The sequence below is a fragment of the Lepisma saccharinum genome, chromosome 2, assembly GCF_977018435.1.
Source record: "Lepisma saccharinum chromosome 2, izLepSacc3.1, whole genome shotgun sequence".
Taxonomy (NCBI): domain Eukaryota; kingdom Metazoa; phylum Arthropoda; class Insecta; order Zygentoma; family Lepismatidae; genus Lepisma; species Lepisma saccharinum.
Window position 1 is genome coordinate 84,747,053 of NC_139230.1, and position 23,354 is coordinate 84,770,406.

General features: G+C 37.9%; 1 protein-coding gene across 2 annotated transcripts in view; it reads left to right on the top strand.

Annotated features, from left to right (window-relative positions):
* Positions 1 to 23,354, top strand: part of LOC145984458 (von Willebrand factor D and EGF domain-containing protein-like) — a 243,675-nt gene that overhangs the window by 176,692 nt on the left and 43,629 nt on the right. For both annotated transcript variants that reach the window (XM_083118119.1, XM_083118117.1), the window contains exons 7-10: positions 501 to 640; positions 3,665 to 3,844; positions 6,300 to 6,440; positions 7,830 to 8,027. In XM_083118119.1, the coding sequence (XP_082974245.1) occupies positions 501 to 640; positions 3,665 to 3,844; positions 6,300 to 6,440; positions 7,830 to 8,027 (659 nt within the window). The remainder of the gene's footprint in view (positions 1 to 500; positions 641 to 3,664; positions 3,845 to 6,299; positions 6,441 to 7,829; positions 8,028 to 23,354) is intronic.

A 23,354-nucleotide genomic window follows, 5' to 3' on the forward strand; every position in this document is an offset into this window, starting at 1 on the left:
TCAATAAAATTCTCTAAGCTTCATGAGGACTTAGAAATCTAAGTCCCAATATAACATTGAACAAATTGTGCATAAATTGCTAACATTCTCTCCATATTTGCGTTATTATTCTTTTTATAATGGCAGCAAATTCCCATGGTTATAACTTGGTGAAGATGTATTTCTAACCATACTTCATATAGCATATTCATTTTTTTTTATTTTATCATGTTCATGAACACAGGATATGCAAATACGCACATGTTGTCATCAATTATGAAAATGTATCACATAAGTTGGAAGAATTTTAGGACTTAAAAGTTAAATTATGTGAGTTCTGTAAACAAAGAATTTAGAAAAATGATTGAACTCTAATTCAAATTTCATTGAAAATGAATGCTTAATATTAACAACATAATTTGTTCTTAAAATATTAATAAATTAGTAAGAGTAAAACACAAACAATTTTATACTTTCAAATATATACTAATACAATGATGATGTCTTTCTTTACACATTAGGAGGTGAAGCAGTTCATCTAGAACTAAGGTCAAACATGCCAGTAAGCTGCTTTGATGATCACTGCTGTATTTCTCTGAAAGTAGCAGTTAATTACCCTGAAAATTCTCACCAGTGTCCATCAGGGGAACCTTTAGATAGAGTAAGTCATTAATCATTATTATTAGGATATGCTAGATCTGATATATTTAATTTACACTTAATTTATGATAAGAGTTATATAAATAATCAATTTAGGTTTATTGGACACAAACTTGCATTTTGTGACACTGCTCTATTCTGTTCTGTTGAATCCATGACTTTACACTTTAGCCTTATGGAATAATGGCTTTTCAACAATTTATTTGTTTGTTTGTTTAACATCCATTATCTATCACTTTAGTTTTATCATGATGATGATGATGCCTGATCATTTCATGAAATAGATAAGAGAATAAATACAATTAAACATGTTCCCCAGCCTGGACTCAATCTCAGAACTTTTACTGGTAACATTGTGGATTCAATGATCTCAGCCACCATGGCAGCTCTTAGTAACTGTTGTGGTGTCAAAGGAATTTCAAATATGCACAAATGGTTATGACATGTAATTTAACATTGTGTTCTTTCATGTCTGTCACACTAATAACATGCCAAAAATTATTAGGATTGAGAAAAATCTGACAGAAAAAAATATGCATAGCAATTGTGTAATTTATAGGCTGAGAGAAAACAAAAGGTAGTACATATAACAGAATCATTTTATAGTTCATTTACAATTACTTTTGTTACACTATTGAAAACAACTCTAAAATTTTCACATACTTATGGAAAAATTATCAGTTGAATGTTGAAACATGAGTACAGATTGAACAAAATTAACTTGAAAATGGAAAAGTTTTTTTATTTATTTTTTAAAATGTGATCCTGTTCTATTAAAATATTTTAACTTAATATTTTCGCTAAAGTTTGCATAAAATATAGTACAATAATGGAATACACTAGCTATTTAATGCATTATTTTAAAAAAGTACATCTTTTGGCAATATGATGTTATAAATTTACATCATTGTAAACTGAATGTGTACTGTATCCAGTTGTGAAGCAGTCAATGAGAGGAAGAGACAAATCATATTTGTATTTTCATAGTCTTAAAATTTGCATTGCCTTTCTGCCTATTTAACCTAATTCTGACAACAAAGATGAATGATGAAATTGATGATGGGACACATAAAAAAACACCCATGCCCAGGTTGAAACTTGAACCTGGAACATTCAGTGGTCAGAGAGATTTAACTGCTCAACATGACCGAATCCTGAGGCATAATGAAAATCATGTTATTTAATCAGATATAGATTGTCTACACTAGCATTTAAATGAAATGCGATGATAAAATATGCAAATGTTGTCCAATAATGTCTCACTGTATAAATGAAATTCTACTTGGGAATTCTGTAAATGAATGTTAACTTGCCTAGCATTGATATTAAATAATGAACTTTCAGTGCTTTATAATGTTGTTTATATTCTGCAATACCATGGTTACAGTGAAACCTCTGTTATAACTTTGGTAAGTGACTACATATCATACCTGAAAAGAATATGTATTTACATTAGAATAGTGTAAAAATGCACTTTCTATTGTGCCAAATGTGCTTAATAGTTAGAACTAGCCACTATGTATTTCTTAAATTGTTTTTATCTCCTCAATAAGAAGATAAGCAAAGTTAAAACGGTTAATTATTAAAATAGTCATTATCAGAGGAAACATGTTGTCATAGCAATATTCATTAAATAGGAATAACGAGTTTGCATTGTTAATCTATTTTTCTGCCCAATGCATTCTTATTATTATCACAATATTGTTCTTATGTAGAATATTGCATTAAGATTGTGGTACAGATTCTTCTTTAATCCTGTAAACAGTTTAATGTTAAATTCTATGTTATATGTAATGCTGCATAAAGGCTGTTTAGCTGTATTTTGCACTTAAAAAATAAACTAAACTAATACTAAGCATTAAATATTACTTCTTATTTTCCTTACTTGGTACACTTTACCTTTGAAAGGAAGTAAAGTACCAATTGATGAACCCTCCCTTCTAAATTCATGCAGAAAGAAAACATGCCGACTTTTGTTCTTGATGTTTCTAGGTGGATATAAGGAAAATCAAAATATGCTTGAAACTGATACATTAAAAACAATTGAGCATGCCTTCACAGTTGGCACTACATAATAATAATAACATAATATCCTGTGGCATGACAGCCCTTGAAGGCCAGGGCCTACCTACCAACTGCTGGCCTCACTCCCACATGCCTCAGCAGAAATGAGTGATTATCCAACCAGTTACAGGATGACATGTGGTCAGCACAATGAACCCCCAATCATTGTTGTAGGTTTCCATGACCAGGTTACGCTACTCATTCGTAGCTCCCCAATTTCACCATGATAATGGGTGGTCACCAGTCCCATACTCAGCCCAATATCTCAAAAGAAAAGATGTGATGCTTCCCCCGAGAGACTGTGTACATCCTGTCCCATAGCTGGAGTTCAAAGCATGACATCTTAGACCCCACAGGCACGGTGCAGGACAGTTTGCACTGCATACATTCTATTAATTTAAAAATATTACTTACGATTTTCTTCTGTGGTCTTAATTGCTGCAACATATAACTGAAAATTTATGGAGTGGAAAAATGTTATGTTAAAAAATGCATATCATGTTATGTGAATTCTATGGGACTACAAGTAAAAAATACATGAGAAATATGTGTCTTATTACACTATAATTCCTTGTCAAGAAAAACTAGAAAACTATATTTTTATAAATATATATTTAAGATGCAACTAAAAATAATCCTAGTTCTACGGATTTTTATGTTAACGTGTTACTAGACATAATACTTAAGTTCTTTCCTTCATCAGTTGCTGTTTTCCAGCCACACGCATCAACTCCTCTTCACCTTACATTTTTTAACCTATTTTTAACCGTTTTTAACTCCTTTCCTGAGGAAGACTCTTAGTGTGTTGGATCAAAACGTTGACGTGTTTTACTTTTGTAATCACCACAGGCATATTTTGCAATTATTAGCATTTTGTAACATAATACTTAGCATGTGTATTTACCATGTTGAAATTTTGTAAGTCAACTTTGAATATCTCCTTGTTTGTTCATATTTTCAGTTAGGATTTCCTGAATGTGCTTTTGCCATCTGTAAATATAACTGGAATATTACCCAAAGAATTCCTCTAAGAGCAAAAGCTGATAATTTTTATGATGGAGATCTTCAACTTACAGTGGATATTGAGACATTTTCTCCACATCATAAGGACTGGAGTAACTACAAACTTCCACAACAACAGGTGAGTTAGAGTTGAAACACAGTAAAGAATTCCTTTAAAAATTCTAAATTTTGTTTTCAAACATATTTGTTTCTTTATGACAATGTATTCCATCTCATGATATAGAATTAAGGGAACAACATGTGATTATTGATAGATACTATTTACGAGACTCACCCAGCTGCAGATTGGAAGCAGTGAAAAATGATGACTATTTACAACCATATACCACATGCTAACGTTTCCATATTATATTACAAAATATAAGAATGCACACCCTGAATACATACAGAAGGTTGTCCCATGGTAATAAGAATAAATACAGCAACATAGCATCAGTGCCATATTCCAGATTCTAGAGGTGGGTGGGTGACTGTTTTTTTAGGGTGGTGTATTAAGTATATTCACTGGCATGTAATAACTCGATTTGTAAACTTTAGGGTGGGCCAACTGCTGCCTCTCTCTAGCTATGACCTGCACATTATGCTATGTGAAGGTATGCTATATCCTACCATTTCCCATTGAAATTTAATACAGCAAACAGTACACTTTTTTATGTCTGTGAGTTAATACAGGAACAAAATGCCTTAGCATGTTCCAATTTAGTTGAAATAATATATTGTGCCCCTTCCCAGTGAAAATATTTCACATACTAGTACCATAAATATGTGCAAATGTAGACTTCCGGTGTTGTGAAGTTAGCAATTAATCAAATTGCCAGGGAAAGTATGAAAAAGAGATCAAGCTTAGAGAGACTAACACTGTATTTTTGTCGATTTGATTATTCCTGAAGATAAATTATTTTGTAAATGATATATTTAAAATTCCTTGTTAATACAATATACTAGAAGTGGAATATCTGACATGATGTTTACATTTTCTAATGCAGTTTTACATGCTGATTTCAAATCTGAAAACCGTTTTGTTCTATCAAGTCAGGTTTTGAAGATATCGACAAAATTTAATTTTTCATGGAACATTGTTCGTCGAAAAATTTTCCGTCGTTTTTTGTTATTTTTCATGTAACACTGAAAATTTTTTTTGTCGTTTGTGAAAACAGTTATACTTAATGTAATACGTCGAAATATTTTCGAGATCACATTACTATACTTTCATTTGTTTCTTTCTTATTTTGAGTGACAGTGGATTATTGCATCCAGAGGTTGCATAAATTCACATGATCTGTCTTGCTACCTGTGTGGCTATCTAACAGACAAATCCCATCAGAAGACATTTACACCATTTCTGAAGAAAGCATATGAACTATATTTTGATTCAAAGGTGGATAGTGGTAAGTCGTGGACACCATAGTTCATCTGTTTGACATGTGCATGCAACTTGCGCGGTTGGATAAGGAAGGTGAAGAAGTAATGCTGCTTCATCTGTGAGTGGGATAGCAGAGATAGGAAGAACCACTACATAAAGAAGAAATGGCCGATCAGAGATAGAATGCAGCCATGAAGTAAAAACATCCTTCGTGTGCCGTTGGTTGAGCGTGAAAAAGTTATCATGCCACCGCTTCATTTGAAGCTGAGGCTCATGAAGAATTTCGTGAAGGCACTAGACAATGACTCAGATGCTTTTCGGTACCTGTGCAACAAATTTCCAAAGTTGAGTTATGCGAAAGTGAAAAAAGGTGTGTTCATAGGTCCACAAATAAGGAAGATCATTGCTGACAGCCACTACCAAGACTTACTGGGTGCTACTGAAAGAGATGCATGGGTGGCACTCAAGTCAGTCATAGCCAATTTCCTTGGAAATTATAAATCTGCTGACTATGTGAATGTTGTGCAGAAGTGCATTAGTGCATACAGACATCTCCTAGACTCATATCTTGACTTCTTCCCTGAGAACCTAGGTTCAGTGAGCGAGGAACATGGTAACCATTTTCATCAGGACATCTCAGCGATCAAGTCACGCTATCAGGGTCCATGGAGTGCAGCAATGTTGGCAGACTACTCTAGGATGCTTCAGCGTGACATGCCAAATGCTCAACACAAACGCAAGTTTACAGCCAAGAAATTCAAACCAAACACATCTTAAATTAAAGATGTATATTCTATATGTATGTATTTTATTTGTGTATTATACCTTCAACTAGATAGTGAAACCTATGTCTGCGAGTTGCTTGCCTTGATACAGTGTTAAACATATAAATATTGATGTCGTATCTCAAGAATGGTGGGTGTTACAGACAAATGGTTTGCATATTTTGAATCAGCATGTTTCAATTGTCTTAGAACGAGTGTTGGATACCAAGATATCAGCCAATTTTTTTTTTTTTTTTTTTTTGTTAATCAGTGTTATTGAAATTTTTTCTTCACTGATTTTCTTGAGAAGAAATAATTTTGGAAGGAATATTTTAATAATAAAAAAGATTGCTTTCTGTGAGCATATGTGTATATCATTGAATTTTAATGCCTACTAGTATACTCCCTAGTACTTTCATTGTCTCTAACATAGTATATTTTTTCAGGTGCTTGTAATGGGTGTTGATGTGAATGAAAAATGTGTATCTGACTCGTACATTCATACATTTGATGGCCTCACATATGCACATGGTCTAGAAGGGTCATTTGTCCTCTATAGACACACAATATTAGGATTTGAAGTTCAGGTAAGGTTAATTTGTTATTTACTCTCATAATTTACAAGGGAATGTATTTTACATAAAGAAACATTAAAGTATGATACATGAATAATTTTGCAAGCAATAGTATAGTTGATTAATAGAAACAAATGAATTTATCAAGAAGAATACATAAATTACCTCATGTTATCCTATTAAAAGACACATTAGCACTGTTATATACTGCAGAGTAAAGAGAACCTCACAGTATTGCAATTTACATCAATTTAAATCATGTTGCATGCTTTCACATAAAAACTTGGGATTGATTTCCACTAGTGTCCAGTTGAACTTGTATTAGATAGCTATTGATAAACACAACTGGGGAATAATATAAATCACAGCTCATACAAGCATGATATAAGGGCTATCCAATAGTGTAGTGTCTAAAAAACAGTGAGTGGTTTGGATAACACAAATGAGCTGAAAATAAAATGGGGTTTCCATTAAAAAAAACAACTAAGTTTGTGTTGAAAATCGTACTTCCTTACGTAGTTGAACGTATTGTGTCCACTAATTTCATGAGCCCCTCTCATACCTATATATCTATGAAAGCAGTTTTTCAATATTTGTTGTTGTTCACGAAATATTTCAGGTCGCAATGTTAGATGAGACACCCTGTATAGTAGACAATTAAAATCAGTATATTCTGACATAATCAATATTTTGAAAGGAGTATACGAAAATATCAGGTCCTGCAAAAAGTGCAGTCATTTTTTTCTTCATAATGAAACTTTTAATGATTATGTATATTTATGGATGTGAACGATAACACTGAAAAGTTGAGGAAAGCAAAAGAAAGTGTTCAAAAACACTAAACTAAAAAACATAAAAAGTGAATTTAAGAAAACAATTTTTGAAAATTTTATTCTGAGAGTGAAAGTGGGACAATTTTATTCTGAGAGTGAAAGTAGAAATATGATTGTGTTCAAAAAGTTGGGCGATATCCTTCAATAAACATTTCATATGTAGTGGCCGATGAGATTACATCAGTGTAAAATATTTTTTTTAAAAAAAATCAAGTTTTGTAATGCACACACAATTTGAGATTGGGATTGAGGAACCACGATGAATATTTTAGGACTTTAAGCTGATTTTAAGACAATGTTGATAAAAGATTTAAAATTTGGAATTTAGAGCTTTCAAAATGGTAATATGAAACTTTTCTTTTTTTTGTTTGTTTGAAGTTGTTGGTGGGGGAATGTTTCCTTGTAAGCAGTAGCAAAATTCCTGTTACAGTTGTTACTGTTCTTTATTTGTGTGTATGTGTGTGTGTATAAAGTTAGTATTAAGATGTAATATGAATATAGCTTTCTTTAACAATAATGGCTCAAATTTCTCAATTTACTGTACACTTAAAACTTCCTTTATTTCTAGGTTACATACAGAAAATGTTCTTATCGAAGTATTTGTAATTGTGGCGTTAAAGTTAAGGCCAAAAAGTCTATAGTGAATGCTGATGTATGTTCCAGAGGATATGTTCAGATTTGGAGCGAATCTAATTCTGAGAGTAAAGATGATCATGAAGAACAAGATATTAATATAATACAACAAAATGAAGGAAGATCATATCAGGTTTGTTTGTTTCTTGTGAATGAAAAATAAATTATAAAAGTAACAAGAAATTATTTTTCAGGAGAAGGGAAGGTTTCGAAAACAAAATACGTTGTTGTCATTTTAATTTCTTGTCCAGTGGAGGGGCTCTGCATTCTCTGCATCTGGTTTATAGTTAAGTTAGCTGTTCTACTCTGGTCTTCCTTGTTATGCTTTAAGGGACTGTTGAAATGTCTCAATCCAATACTGGGGAGACTACCACAAAACCAATGAGAAGAAATTATAAATAATAATGGAGATCAACTACTGGAACTCAGTAATAAATGGTTTAAAAGTACACATGTAATAATGGTTTAGTAATACACATACCAAAGAGGAATAAACAACGAATTAAAATTATATAATAGAGGAATGATGTTTCATGATTGTAGGAGTCAGTTGAGAAATAGATCAGATGCGAGAATCAAAAAAGGGCCACAAAGTAGCAATGACAATATTTTCTTTTGTATTAGGAAAGACCACAGTGATAAGAAAAGATAGCTAAAAATGAGGCAGCTGAAAAAGATGAGATATTAAAAGAAGATTTATGGAACCAGTGAAAAAATAAATGTCTACAGTAGTACAGAAACAAAAGTTTGTTTAGGTCCACTTTATGCTCACTTTATTTAATCACGACTAGACTACACTTTAAACTGGCACACAAATCCTGTGCAATGTGCATAAATCACAGAAATTGAACCTGGAATCCCTTGATTACAAGGCGATAGTAGAGTTCCCACTATGTCATCCAGGATGCCCTGTGTAAAAATATCTGGAACACTGGCATATGCAGGATTTTTTTTCGGGAGGGGGGGGGCTGAACTTGAAAAATTGGATGGTGCATAGCTGCATTCGGTGGTGCAGGAACCTTTTTATTTGGGGGTTACAATATTCTACCTCCATACATATACATACATACATACATACAAATATAATGTGGAGGTATGGGAAATTACATTTTTGAATAGTACACAAGGATTGCTTGTTTTTTAATGTGAGGTTTACATAAATAAATTTTATTTCTTTATTTTTTAGAATTTATGGTTATTTAAAAGTAGGTTTTTAAAACAAATAATTCCAAAACATATAAAGCTCTTGACCTCTTTCTGGGCTTATTTAGAATGTGATTGAAGGGAAAATCAGAACTTTGTAATGTGAAAGTAGCGAACAAACATGCATCTATTCATTTTAATGCAGGGTGAGATTTGATGGTGAGATAATAGGGATTCCCCTCTCTGTTTTGAACCATGGAACCTCTAGTTATGGGCGAATGAAGCAGTGCGGATATGAAAGGTGAATTCAGCAAACATACATTGTGAGGGAAATGCATTTCAAGTTGTCAGGCACAGTCTGAACTCCACAAAAACTTGGTAACAATAGATCGGAAAGTTTTCCTGCATGATTTCAAAAGTTTTTTGTTGAGTTTGCCCTGTGCCTTACAACTTGAAACACATTTTCCTCAAAGTGTACTTTTGCTGAATTTGCCCTTCGTATCTGCAACATCTCATATGAACAACAAACACATCTTAACCAGGGATGATTGTTTCCAACCCACTGGATATGTAAACTATACCTAGGTATTATTAAATATATCACAGTATTTCAGTTCAGTTCTATTAAATTTACAGCCCTATAGCTATACGCAAAAATATGTTACACAATTTATGGCAGCTGTGTGCAATGGCACCAATTTGTATGTGCCCATGGGGTTCTAGCCCACAACATAATTTGTCATATTATTATTATTATTATATTTTTTATCATGATTCGTGGTGCTTATTAACAGCTTTCCTTTAAAAAAGATAATAAGCTGGGATGAATTGTTGGTGGGCATTAATATCTTAATACACAGAAGGAAAGATTTATGAGATTTTTTGTGAACTCATAATTTAAATGTTTGAGCCCACCCAATGTTTTTTAAAAGTTGGCAGGCTGTATACCATGTCTAGTCTCTTTTAAATGCCACATATTCAATATTTTCTCATACATCTGGTGTTTCACAGATCCTTTTCTATCAAATACTAAAACAAAAGCGTGTTTTTGATGTATGTTGGGTCACTTCATCATTTTATTCTGTTCGAGCTTTTGTTTAGATCTATAGCATTTAGTTGTGTCTTTAAAAATATAATTCAATGGTCCCCGATCAACTTGTGAGATGTCCAAGATTGAAGGATTGGTAAAACATTTGACAACGTAGTAATTTATAATGGAACTTGCTATATCTTACAATGCTTTCCAAGTACTGAAAGTACTAACTCTCTGTGTGCAAAACAAAATCCTTCAGTTCTTAGAGCAAAGCTTCTTCTGAAACATTGGAAACAATTAATTCACTGTGTAAGAGGATGGTAGTTCAGGAGTTCGCAGAAAACCATACATTTGAAAGGAATTTTTACAACCTTTGGTGGAAAAATATGAACAGTAGGTTTGAAGGCTTAGGTTTCTTCACCTGTAGTACTACTGAATGTTACTGGTCAGAGAAATCATTATAGAATGCACTGGACCTTCAAATTTTCAGATTTATTAAAAGTAATGTTACTTTTGTTATTTTCCTGAGACCTGAGGAGCAAAGAAATGAGCAACTTTTATGATTTCATGAATGTAAGTTTTCTTGACATTATTTTTATGGGATAGAAAAGTTTTCAATTTTAGCTTCATCCAAAAAGTTAGGTCCCAACTTATGCTCATGACCAACACTCAGGCATATCTCCTTCATGTCCCATACACTATGCACTGAAGCAACAAATTTCAGTCCTTTTTTCTCTCATCATCCAAAGAGGAAAAGTATGTACATTCTCCCTTTAGCTGCAAAACTGCTATTGTGTTGTAAGCATTAGCAATGATGCCATCTTCATTTAATGTAAGCAACCCTATTAAACCTTCCTTTTAAAAAGTTATTCAAAGACAAAGATAGTTATCAGAGGTCATTTTAAGTGGGATTGCACTTACCAATTTGGGTTTCTCCCGACTTCTTTACTGTTTTCATTTGTTGTTTATTTATTTTCTAATAATTTCGGGAGAGCTATAGCCCCTTCAGCCCCCTCTGCATACGCCAGTGTCTGGAGTATTAAGCAAGAAGTTGACTAACTTGTGAGCTTCATAAATAGAAAGAGAAATGAAAAGAAAAGAAAATGAAAAAAAATACATTCATACATACATAATATAGCATTCAAAGGATTAAAGTGAAAATAGTTTCAAAAAACAAAGAAAAGAATATGGGAAGAATTTGGAAGATGCATGAAACATATCTGTAGGGAAAAACGAAAAAACTTTTCTATAATGTTTTAAAGAACATAAAAGACAAAATGTATATACAGGGTGACAAGAATTAACCCGTACTAATGTTTGTGATCATAAATTTATTAAACCGAAACAATTGAGCAAAACAACACTGAAGAACAATGACATGGGACCTTAGGAACAAGATGTTCAGCCTGTTTCGAAGTAGCCTCCCTGGGCGGCGATACAGAGGTCCAAACGGGCCTTGAAATTTTGGGCGATGGGCCGCAAGTACTCGGGCGACAATCGGTTCCACTCATAACGCAGCGATTGCTTCAGCGACTCCAAACTGTGGTGGCGTTTAGCACATACCCTGGCCTCCAAAATCGACCAGACACTGTAGTCCATTGGGTTGAGATCCGGCGAGTAGGGTGGCCATTCTGTCGATGTGATGAAGTCCGGAAAATGGGTTCTGCACCACACTTGCGTCATTTTCACTCTGTGGGCCGGAGCGGAGTCTTGCTGGAATGTCCATTGTGTATCGCCGAAGTGCTGCTGGGCCCACGGAAGGACGACGTTCTCGAGAATGTCGCGGCGGTACACTTCTTGGTTGATTTTGACCCCTTGATCCACAAAAACCAGGGGCATCTTGCCGCTTGTGCAAATTCCGCCCCACACCATGACCGATTGCGGATTTTGGCAGTGTTCGACGATGGCTGAGGTAACGAGAGCCTCTGCAGACCAGGTCCTGTCGTTTTGGTGGTTGTGCGCCTGCTCCACGGTGAACAGCTTCTCGTCTGTGAAGAGAATGCGCTTCCATCGCTGACCTGCGGCGGGCGCTTCAGAGGGCGGCATCTTTTGAGTCGCAGGCGCTTGTTTACGTCCATGAGAAGCTGATCTTTTTGGAGCTTGTACGCCTTGAGGTTGAGGTTCTTTTTCGCCATTTGCCGCACCGATTCGCGGTTGATCCCGATCTCACGGGCGACTTTTCTCATGGAGACCCTCGGATTTTGCTGAACTCGCTTTTTGATGTTCTTGCGGTTCTGGGACGTGTTGACGGTAGGCTTTCTGCCTCTTCCAGGATGGTTGCCTTCATGGCTGAGCTCCTTGAATCGCCGAACTGCATCTGAGACTGTCATTTTTGGAACACCCAGCAAACAAACAATTTCACATTGACGCTTTCCTTGATGGTACAGTTCCAAAATTGCACTGCGTTTGGTTGACATTCTGAAACACAAAGAAAGTAATTGTCATGAAGCCGAAACAACAGGTACAGTTACAAAAGACTATGGGGAATCCAATAACACAACAATTATTTGGCTACTGTACACTACATTCTTGGCAGGATATGCCAAACTTTGTACAGGTTATTTCTTGTCACCCTGTATGTGAAAACAAGAAACTATTAGCTAACTTGAGTTAAGTAAGAAAAGCATGGAAAATAACTTCCTGAAACTAAATGGGATAATGAAAAAGTATGTTAACTGAGGAAGAAGACAAAGAGAAAATAATTGAGGAGCAAGAAATTCTCGATGTAGGATAATTAAATAATTATTCTGGAAGAATTATAGGCAGCTCTTTGAAAATAAGATGAAACTGATGGATGTGTGCCACTGGAAATGAATAAATATATGGTAAAGCAAGACCTAATGTGGAGGACAGAACTGCTACACCAGTGGCCCTGACCTAGATTCAAAAATAATTGCACCTTCACATTTATATGAATTTATAACTTTTGACATTTTCCAAGAAAAATATTCTGCCTGTCTAAAATTTAATGTAGTGAAGTAGAAGCAACATCCTATTTGAAGATTATTTTTAAGAATTAGCTATCAATTATTGATATTATATTATCAATTATTTAAGATTAATAAAAATCAGTTAAGAGGAAAATATATTCATCACAATGCAAGTAGTCAATAGATTCTATCCAAATAAAGCATTAGTCTTGCCCTTATAATATTAACTTTAAAAAGAGTGCCGAAACTGAGAGTGGAATGCGAAGGTGACCCTCCAGCTAGAAAAAAATTGTGGAAAGCAACCAACCTCCCCAACAACACACACACACACACACACACTTGTTCCATTGTCACCTTGTTGAACCATAAAAACCAAGCTGAAGGTTCGATTAAACTTTCTCCTAATAACACCTAACATACCTAACAATTTTCACTCTAGGAACTGAGTAGAAATATGGAGCCTAGATAGGAAGTCCCACTTTCATATGACTATGGCACTTGCAGTTCTTGAAATCTCAGCCATATTGTTAAAATACTTCAGTTGTTACTTCTGGGGTAAAATCAAACTTGATGTAAAAAGTATTTTTCTTCCCTAGAATATTCCCTGTTACTTTGCTAGCTACGATGACAAAGAGCTCATTCTATTATGAATATCAGGAATATCATTGTGATGAAAGGAAATTTGCAACTACAAAAGTGATTTGTGAAATTTTAAACTCATGATTGACCACTCACAATTGAGACTAGTGAGTAAGAACTAGTCACACAAGATGACTGTAAAAAACACATGGAGACAACAGTCATTTTAGTCATTTGCCACATAGTTTAAACTCTTTTGACTTCCAGGTTTCTACACTACTATAAAAATATGTGTTTTTTAAGAAAAAATGTAGGGAAAAGACTTAGCAGTGTCTCAATCTTGTCTTGAGTTGCAAATGTCTATTTCATTCTTGGTGTCATCTCGATTTATAAGTATTTGTCTCATTCTCATCTCAGTCTCGAAGGGGAAGTCGTCTCTTGTTTTGAGTTTGCAAATGCATCAGTGGCATATTCTCCCATGTTATCTGGTTTACCACTGGTAAACCAACTCTTTCATATTTATATTTTACCACAAAATTCGAAGTTGTCGAACTTCTGTTTTGGTTTTACTTGCATGCCTGCATTGGTATTTTATTTCTATTATATCTAATTAATATATAATAAATATATAAAACATTAAAATGCTGATCAAGGCAAACTTTTATAGTATAAAAAATATACACAAAAACATAACGTTTCCACCCTCTAACAGGGTCTTCTTCAGACGAATATTCACAATAAATTGATGAAAGATACAACCATCATCTTATATATACACTCCCAGGACAGGGTTGTACATTGTTGATGTTTATATATTGTCCCCTGAGGGCCAGGGAGAATGGGATGGCTTTCTTGGTGTGGAATGGGTTGAACCTGGAGAAGTGTAGGTATGCATGTGGTTGGTGGGTTTGATGTGGTTGGTTGTGTGTGTGTGATGAAGGGGTATTGTGGATCAGGATGTTTTGGAGGTTGGCGGGCAGGAGGGGGGGGGGGTTGAAAAGAACTCTGGGTTTGTCAGGAAAGATGTTTCTGGTTTCGGGATCACTTTGGAGAATGGGAGGAGAAGTGTAGGGTTTGCCTGATTCTGTTGAGGTGGGGTGATATTGTGTGATGAGTACAGGGGAGTTGGTGACAGGTTTCTTGCTGGGGGTGTATGAGGAAACTCGGGATATTTGTTTGGTGACAAGGGTGGCCAGTTGACCAGGGCTTGGTGGTGGTTGTAGTTCTGTCGGGAGGTGTGGGTGAAGTGTTAATGCATTGTCCCCTGAGGGCCAGGGAGAATGGGATGGCATTCTTGGTGTGAAATGGGTGGAACCTGGAGAAGTGTAGGTATGCATGTGGTTGGTGGGTTTGATGTGGATGGCTGTTTTCAAATGACCTTCCTCAATGTGCACATCCACATCCAGGAAAGTGATCTGGTTGGTGGAGTGGGTCCAGGAAAGTGGATAAGGATGATTCTCCAGAGTTTGAACATGTCGTCAATAAAACAGAACCATAGGAGAGGTTTTATGGGTTGGGTCTCCAGGAACTCTTATTCAAGTTTGCCCATGAAGAGGTTTGCTATAGGATGGGGCCATTCCAGTGCCCAAGGCTGTGGATCTGTAGGTAATGCTGGTGTTCGAAGGTGTAGTTGTTAGGACAAGGCAGGCTAGAGGTGGATCAGAAAGTTAGTGCTGGGGTTGTGGGGTTTTGGTCTGCTGTTGAGGTAGAATTCCATGGATTGATTGATTTGTTGTTTTAAGTCCATTTTATGCACAGTAAGGCTAATCGGGACTGGACCTACAGTTTAAAGTGGGATCCGAACCACTTGTGCCTCCACCGAGTATCAAACCCGGGACCCCTTGATTACAAGGTGACGAGAATTCCATGGAGTGGAGGCCGTGGGAGTGAGGTATGTTGGTGTAAAGGGAAGTGATGTTGATGGTAGTGCGATCCGCGCACGAGAGACAAAAGACAGACGATATATTCGGGAGTTGAATGGCTTCGTCTACGCGGCTGGTCCAGGGATACGTGCCTCCAGGTTACGTTGCCGAACAATAGGATAGGTTAACCTAACCTACTCACCCACTCTGGGCTTGATTGAACCTATGAAACTACTCTGCTGTGCAACCTGGACGCACCCATCCCCGTGCAGCTCTACGCTGTCCTCCAGTGACCATTAACATGGAGGATGTCCCCAGTAGACCAGCATCCATTCCGAGGAATGATTGCTGGTTTATCATAGGGACTTTCAGCCTAGTTATTCCGGAGCGAGAGGTACGCTTCCCGGACTTACCCGCCCAAATATTAATTGATAAATCAAGATGCTGGAAAGACACATTTAATATTCGGGGTATTGTTACATTTAACTATATACAAGCACTGCACAAACTTATAGGTTTGATTTTACATATGGAACCAACAAATGGGTAACAAAAACATGGTACTTACATATTCTGCATTCACCTTATCACACCTGGGCCTTGTTGCACACACTTGTCACTCCAACTATAAATGGGGAGATTTTCTGTGAATTTACACTAAAAATATAGCGGTATCTTAAGACATATGGGTATTGTCTTGCAAATGAACTGTTTCAGGGAGCTATATCACAAAGGATGTGCCGATTAATTATGGATGTCTTTGGATACAAAGCATCATGGTTTCCTGAAGGCTCATTGTCCTCACCATGTGGTTTTGAGAATTTCAGAATTTTCATGGATATTGGTTCCATGCACTTTAAGGCACTTCAAGTGCTGTAATTCGTCCATATTATACACTACAGGACTATTCCCAAGCACTTATTAGATATTTCACACAATGGTGACTCCATTGTCCTCTCTCCACTGGCCTACTCTGGCCCAAAACTTGGAGCGATGTTAACTGTACCAACTGTTAGCAAGAAGTGAAATCAAGATGGCTTCCTCTCATGTTAAAAGCTATCTCAGACTCATTGTCTGGTAGCCACGCCCATGAGGCCATCTGATTGGTTCACAGCACCTTGGGTTACTTGCCTTCATCAAGTACCTTGAGAAGCCCAATAGATGGCAGTCTAGTCAGGGCTAGTTCCACTGACTCTCACCAGATGGCTCTGGTGCTGTGAGACCGATTGTCTTTTGTCCAAAAACATCGATTTTTTGATGTTTTTGTGGTTTGTTTGCACATATAATTGTGACTTGGAGTTATTTTCAGGGAAAGCAAGTTAATTTGTGCTTGCACAAATGTTATCCTGAAAATATCTGTATTAATAAAAAATTTGCCTGAAAAGCAACATGTGCTCTCTGAATTCTGTTTATCCACAAAAGGATGTCTTTTTGATAACCAATGAATTTTGGTCTGGGGCTTATTATTTACTTAATATTTTGATGTTTTATCATACTTTTACTAATTAGGCCTAGTTTCTGTTAATCTTAACATATCTGGGAATGTCTATTCCTATTAATTCTACCTGAATTGAATTGGCCTTGTACTTTGGTTGGAGTGGAGTGCTGCCTGTATGTATTGGGGATGTATACCCAACCTTTGGTTGGTTAAACATATCCCGGGCCCTCGGGAAAAGAAAAAGGATACGTGAAGCGGATCATTTTTCTTTACCCTTTACTACACTATACCCAAATACATACACAAAAATATTTATATACACACTGAATCGTTATGACCACGCTGGTCCGAAAAGAACATATACATGAAAGAAAAATAAATTTGCAATTATTCTTGCCCGTCACTTGGATATATGTTTGAGATATTGTTCTGTTCGATATATCGAACGATTTCCTAGACGGTATATACATGGTTAATATAACACACACTTAAAAGTTTTCAATAAATGATTTTAGTTATTCATGTTATGTCTGCTTTTTGTTGCACTAAATACAGTTTTTGTATTCGAACTGAATTGCTTAGTAGTTTTTAGGTACGTATCTAATGTCTCTGCCCCTCATTCACTTGAGGGTGCAGTACCTTCAAAAAATGTTCACCATACACCTTGGTATGTTGTCCACATTTGATCACCTCACAATTTTTCTTCAATATCTCCTTAGGTGGAGATCGCTGTCGCCTGGCTTTGCGCAGCATCCGTTGCCAGCAAATGTTTTTGTTGCTAGCTTGGCGGAACAATGCTTCGACCTGGCTGTCCATTGGGATTGTGTACAATCTGTGGAATGCACTCATTTTGTGAAGTCTGTAGGATTGTCATGGTGGTTCGTTTCTGGATGTCATTGTTCGATTACGAACCCCTGACACACTCCCTGCTTCCCCATATTACTGGAACGCTGAAAAGATTGTCTCTAGTTCCTGGTATAATATGCTTGGGGGTCTGCTGCTGCCTGTGACACCATGCACTTTTGTATGTTTGCTCCGGGGTTTTGTGGTGACACTGAGGGGGAGTTGGAGTGATGTACTCACTGGCCCCACTTCACACGCAGGCTTTGACCTTACCCTTGTTGGTTTTTGGGTTGTTCCTCATAAACAACCCTATATGTTTGGGGGTGCTTGCATATTTCTATTACTGCTAACCCTGGTTTGGTCGAACCTAACCCATCGGTAGTGCAAATACCCAATGATTGCTAAACAATATTTTGCTTGATTGGTAGTGAGTGATCTAGCATAGATTTGCACTCATAGGGAAATAAATCTCTATATGATGGTTGGACTCACTTTTGTGTCCAACAAAGAAATGGCCCTGGTCGACAATAATGAAATTACCCTTTATACCACAATGAAATTGCCTTGGCATATAATACTGAAGTAATACTTTTGTATACAACAATGAAATTGACTCTTACACTCAACAATGAAATAGGCTTTTGTATACAACAATGAAATTGACTTTTGCATACAATGATAAAATAATCCCTTACATGATCTTGACAAAAATTTTCTACCCTATGTACAAATGGGTGAATGTCACAGAACAGACAGAACCTCATCCACAAAACCTCTGACCTTTAACATATATTAATACTAGTGTTCAAAAAAAATGTGTAGCTTTTTCTCCTCATCTTGTACCTGTTGTACACTCCTATCCGTGCGTCTTACCCTGGATGCGCTAGAGGGATACCAATACCTCTTATGCGACTAATACTATAGCGCAGGAGCCATACCGTCGCGTACTTCTCTCCTAGGTCCTACTGATATCGGGTTTAGGAAGAAACGTAGAGCTGACGAGCAGACATCTACAGTTTCCATGGGGAAGTATCACAAGGGTACGAGGGTGGAGCCATTTGTGCGCAGTTACTCGTCTTACCAACAGACAAAGCAAGTCGTAGGGAAACGGCTGCACCCCGTCGGGATTGAGGTTGAGTCCTCGTTGAATTCATAGGCCCCTTGGCTTGAATTAACTTCTTTGAGGTACTCTCGATGCTAACACCGGATGTAGTAGTCTGAGCTTCTCAATGTAATGACTATACACCTTATAGCTACACCTCCACAACTTCATGTTATTGACATGTTGGTTGGGTAGGCTCTTACCGCTAACACAATGAACAAGATTAAATATGTTGTCTGTCACCTGATCACTACAAACTAATGGACCGAAGAAGGTGTGGAACAATTTGTGGGTCTGTCCCTCTAGAGCTTTGCTTTGGAGATGGGATTTAAGAAAAACTAAGTCATACACTTTGATCACAGTTCTGTTTTGCTGTGACTTATTTACCTTACTGTTGGCTTTGTTTCGCCTTTCGGCCGTCCGGGATACAGCCATGAACAATTGCTGATCCCATTCGGTTTGTTCACCTGTAGGAATATGAAAGTGTTCCCTAATTGGGTTCCTGAGTGAATTGCTTGGCCCTAACTGGGGCCCATTGTCTACTATGATTCTTTGAGGAAGTGAAAAATGTACAAAACATATATCAATGAGTTTCCTCACTATTAAATTCCATGCTTACTAACCGAGTAGGAATTGTTACACCCTGGCCACCATCACCCCCAGCGAGAATAGCACAGGCTAGTTTCCCGAGGGTTGCTCATAGGGCAGAATGGCATTCATCTCGCTCTGTTGAGATTCCATTTGTCTACCCTTGGGTGTGTGACCTGGTTTGTTGAACCATTTTACCTCATCGAGTGCATTGAGTATGGCATCCATACCTCGTGGGCTGAAGTGAACCAGGTCGGGTCTCATGTTTTGACCGTAACCCATGGTTTCTTCGAACAGCGACATGTTCATTTCTTGGCCCTTGTGCACAAATTTCGATGAGGAATCCAGAACCCTTACATTGCTATTATCATCAAGGGATAATATTTTTGCAATTAGTGAGTCATACATGGCCCAGAACCTGTGTCGGTTCTCATTGACTAACCTGGGAACTGGCGGAGGAGTCAGAACAATGACCTTCTGAGCACCTTTTCTCTTTAGGGTGTAAATGATATCCTGGAGGTTCTGGAACACCTGGTTGATGTCCTTCCCTCGGAGCATATCATTTGTGGATACAATTAATAACACATTTTTATGAACACACTTTTCCCTTCTCAAAGCACTGAGCAACTGCGCTGAGGTTTGTCCAGATATTCAAAGTCCGATGTGGTAATTACCATCACTGTCTCTTTGGACAGGATACCCGAATTTTCTTTGCGCAAGACGTGACAACATTGAATCACCCACTGCCTGATACTGATTTATCAGTGGAGTGTGCTTGCATGAATCTGAACATTGTGGGATAGGTTTAGGTTTGGCAACGCCCTTCCCCACGTCAGGACGTTGCCTACCTAGTTTCCCTGGTTGTGCACATTTGGATGCACCTCAGCGAGATGCTCGGAAGACCCGTGTGAGCTGGCGGAACTCTTACGCTGGGATGTTCCACCCTTTCTCCGGTCTACCTTGGTTCTGTTTGGGTACTCCTTAGGCCGGGAGCCCCTCACAGATTTGCACATGTGAGCGTCCTCCTTTTTGGACGAACCGCTCGCTTCACCCTGACCACGACTCACATAGGTCCGGTTAATGCGAGTCGTGGTTTTCCCATAATTGGGTCGTGCTGGCCTTGCAACTTCCCTCTCAGGATATTGTGGCACTTGCACACTCTCATACCGAAGTATGGAGTTGGCCACCTCCTGAAGAGAGATGAAGGGAGCCAGGATTAACTGGTCCTTCAAGCTGCGCGGCAGCTGTTGCACAACGTGGGTGAAAACCTGGTTGTTGGCGATTTCTGGCAACGCAAGCCTAATCATTTTGACTTGGCGCCAGAAATATTTGTGCACTGATCTATGCTGGGATGGGTTGTACCTTTCGTTGAGGGCCTTCGCAAGGGAAGAAGCTCTCCACCCATCCCCTTGGAAATATGAGAGGAACTGCCTTTTGAAATCCGAGTAGGACTTGAACTTTCGTTCGTTCCTCTCGTACCACTGCCCTGCCTCATCCCGTAGACAGAACGAGATTATTTGGAGGGCATCCGCCAAATCTACCTCCAGGAGAGAGAGATCTCTCTCAAACTCCTGCACAAAATCGGAGGCCAGCCTGTTCCCCTGCCCGTTAAAGGTTGGGAGCTGTTTGAGATCAGCAAACCTAACCCTAGGTTTGCTCTTGTTCCTCCTCCGGTTCTTCCTCTTCCTCTGGCTGCGGACTTCGGCGTCCGAGCTTTCGGAATTGGATTCCGGGGAGTTACCAAGTGGGTGGTACTTGTTAGGGGAAGACACATAGCCACTACTCTGGTCAGAGCTTTCCTAACCCTTAGGTCGTCGTTTGGCTTGGTACAAGGCCTGGTGGACAGACACATTCCGTGCAGGTGAGACGGGCTTGGTAGCTGACATCAGCGGAAGGGCGGACTGAGTAATTCGTCTCTCCATCCCTTCCAGGCAAGCAAGAATCCTCATCAGGCTTGCATTGTCAGACCCTTGTTCTGCTGGCAGCTGCTCCTCACCAACCCTTTGTTGTGAGGAGGTGCGCTGCTCAGTGACTTGGCCCTCGGAAATGCATTCATGCGATCTGCGGCCTTCCGCCTGACAGTTCGGCATTTCCTTCCTCACTTGCTCGAGAACCCTGTTCTCGATCGTGACCATGTGGTCACTGCAAGTGAGCTCTCTGCATATGTTTTCTAGGGCATCTAACCTCCCTAGAATTTGAGCTGTGGTGGTCTGATTGTCACCGCCTTGCACTTCGCTAACGAGTTCCCTCAGTTGCGAAATCTGGCCTGACACTTGTGTAAAATCCCTTTCTAACCTTGACTCTAAGTCATTACATCGGATCTCTATTTGGTTAATTCTATTGGTGTTGGTCGCTACTTGCTTGGTTAATAATTCTGAGGTCTTCGTGGTGGCATTGTGGATGGAGTCCAGTCTGGCCTGGAATTCCGTCCTTACGGCTTCAAGTTTCCTATTTACTTCCGCCGATGCCTTGGCAAATTCCCTACCCTGAGCATCAAGTGGATGTATACCCAACCTTTGGTTGGTTATAGTAGCAAGGATGGAGTTTGGGGGGTAATGGTGGAAAGGCGTTGGTTTTCTGGAGGAAGTGGTTGGTGTCATGAAGGTAGGAGGACAGAGATTTCACAAGAGGCTGGAGGTGGAAGTCCACAAAGGCTGATATTCTTTCAGTGGGTGAGTTGTAGTTGGACACGATGAGTCTACCAGGGTTGCCAGGTTTGTGAATTTTAGTCAGTAGGTAAAACGAGGGGGTGTGGGAGCTGTCTGGGATGAGCATTGATATAGTGGAGGCTGAAAGAAGTGGTGGTTTAACAACCTTCTCTTGCAAGGAGTGGATGATGTTTTCACAACTGCCACCTGCAAGATTCACTGAAGGTTTAGACGATCCCTTAATTTTAGATATTTAGGCATGGTACTATTTATTCTTGTTAATTGATGATTATAGATTTATTTTTTTTTAGATATCTTGGTGATTTCTTAATTATAGACATCAATGTAGGCCATTGTTCTTTTAGCATTTGTGAAAGTATAAGACCATTTTATGCTCAGAAAGACTACAGGACCTACAGTTTTAAGTTTGGATCTGAACCACTGTGTGATGTGCCTCCACCAGGGATCAAGCCTAGGATCCTTGATTACAATTTGACAGTATTAGTACATGCCATGGGGAATATCCATCTTTTTAGATGTCAGAGGAGAGAGATATATCACCTGTCATGGCATGGGCTATATGCCCTATTTAGATATCTTTTTAGACTTCTTCTGCCTTTTTCCTGGTTATAACCATAAATTTAGTTTTCTCTTCATTAACTTTTGATCCTATTTTGGATGCTTCTCTTGTTGTGTTACTGAACATTTCTTTTACACTTCTTATACTTCTTCCAATTATATCAATGTCATCAGCATATGCTAGAATCTGGAAGCTGTTATTTACAAGAGTCCCTGTTCTGTTGTACCAGCTCTTCAAATTACTGTTTCTATAGCAAAGTTAAACAACACTAGTGAGAGATCATGCCCTTGTCTGACCCCTTTCTCTGTGTTCCTTATTTTTACCCTGCCAATTGAATTTATTGTGCTCAATTTACATACCTCAACTAGTTTTTTTCAGGATTCCGAATTTTTGCATTTCTTTCCATAGTTCTTTCCTTTTAACCATGTTATATGCTGTTCTAAAATCTATAAATAGGCGGTAGGTGATAATGTTTTCTGCCATAGCTTTTCTAGGGTCTGCCTAATTGTAAACAATTGGTCCATTGTTGATCGACCTTTCCTAAATCCACATTGATAGTCCCCAATTCAGTTCTCATAATATGTCCTTAGTCTGTTGCGAATAATTTTACATGGAGTATTCAGTAGAGTTATTGCTATGTAATTCTGGTATCTAAGTTGGTTGCTCTTCTTATGTATTGAATTTATCATACACATTTATTTCCCAGTCTTTAGG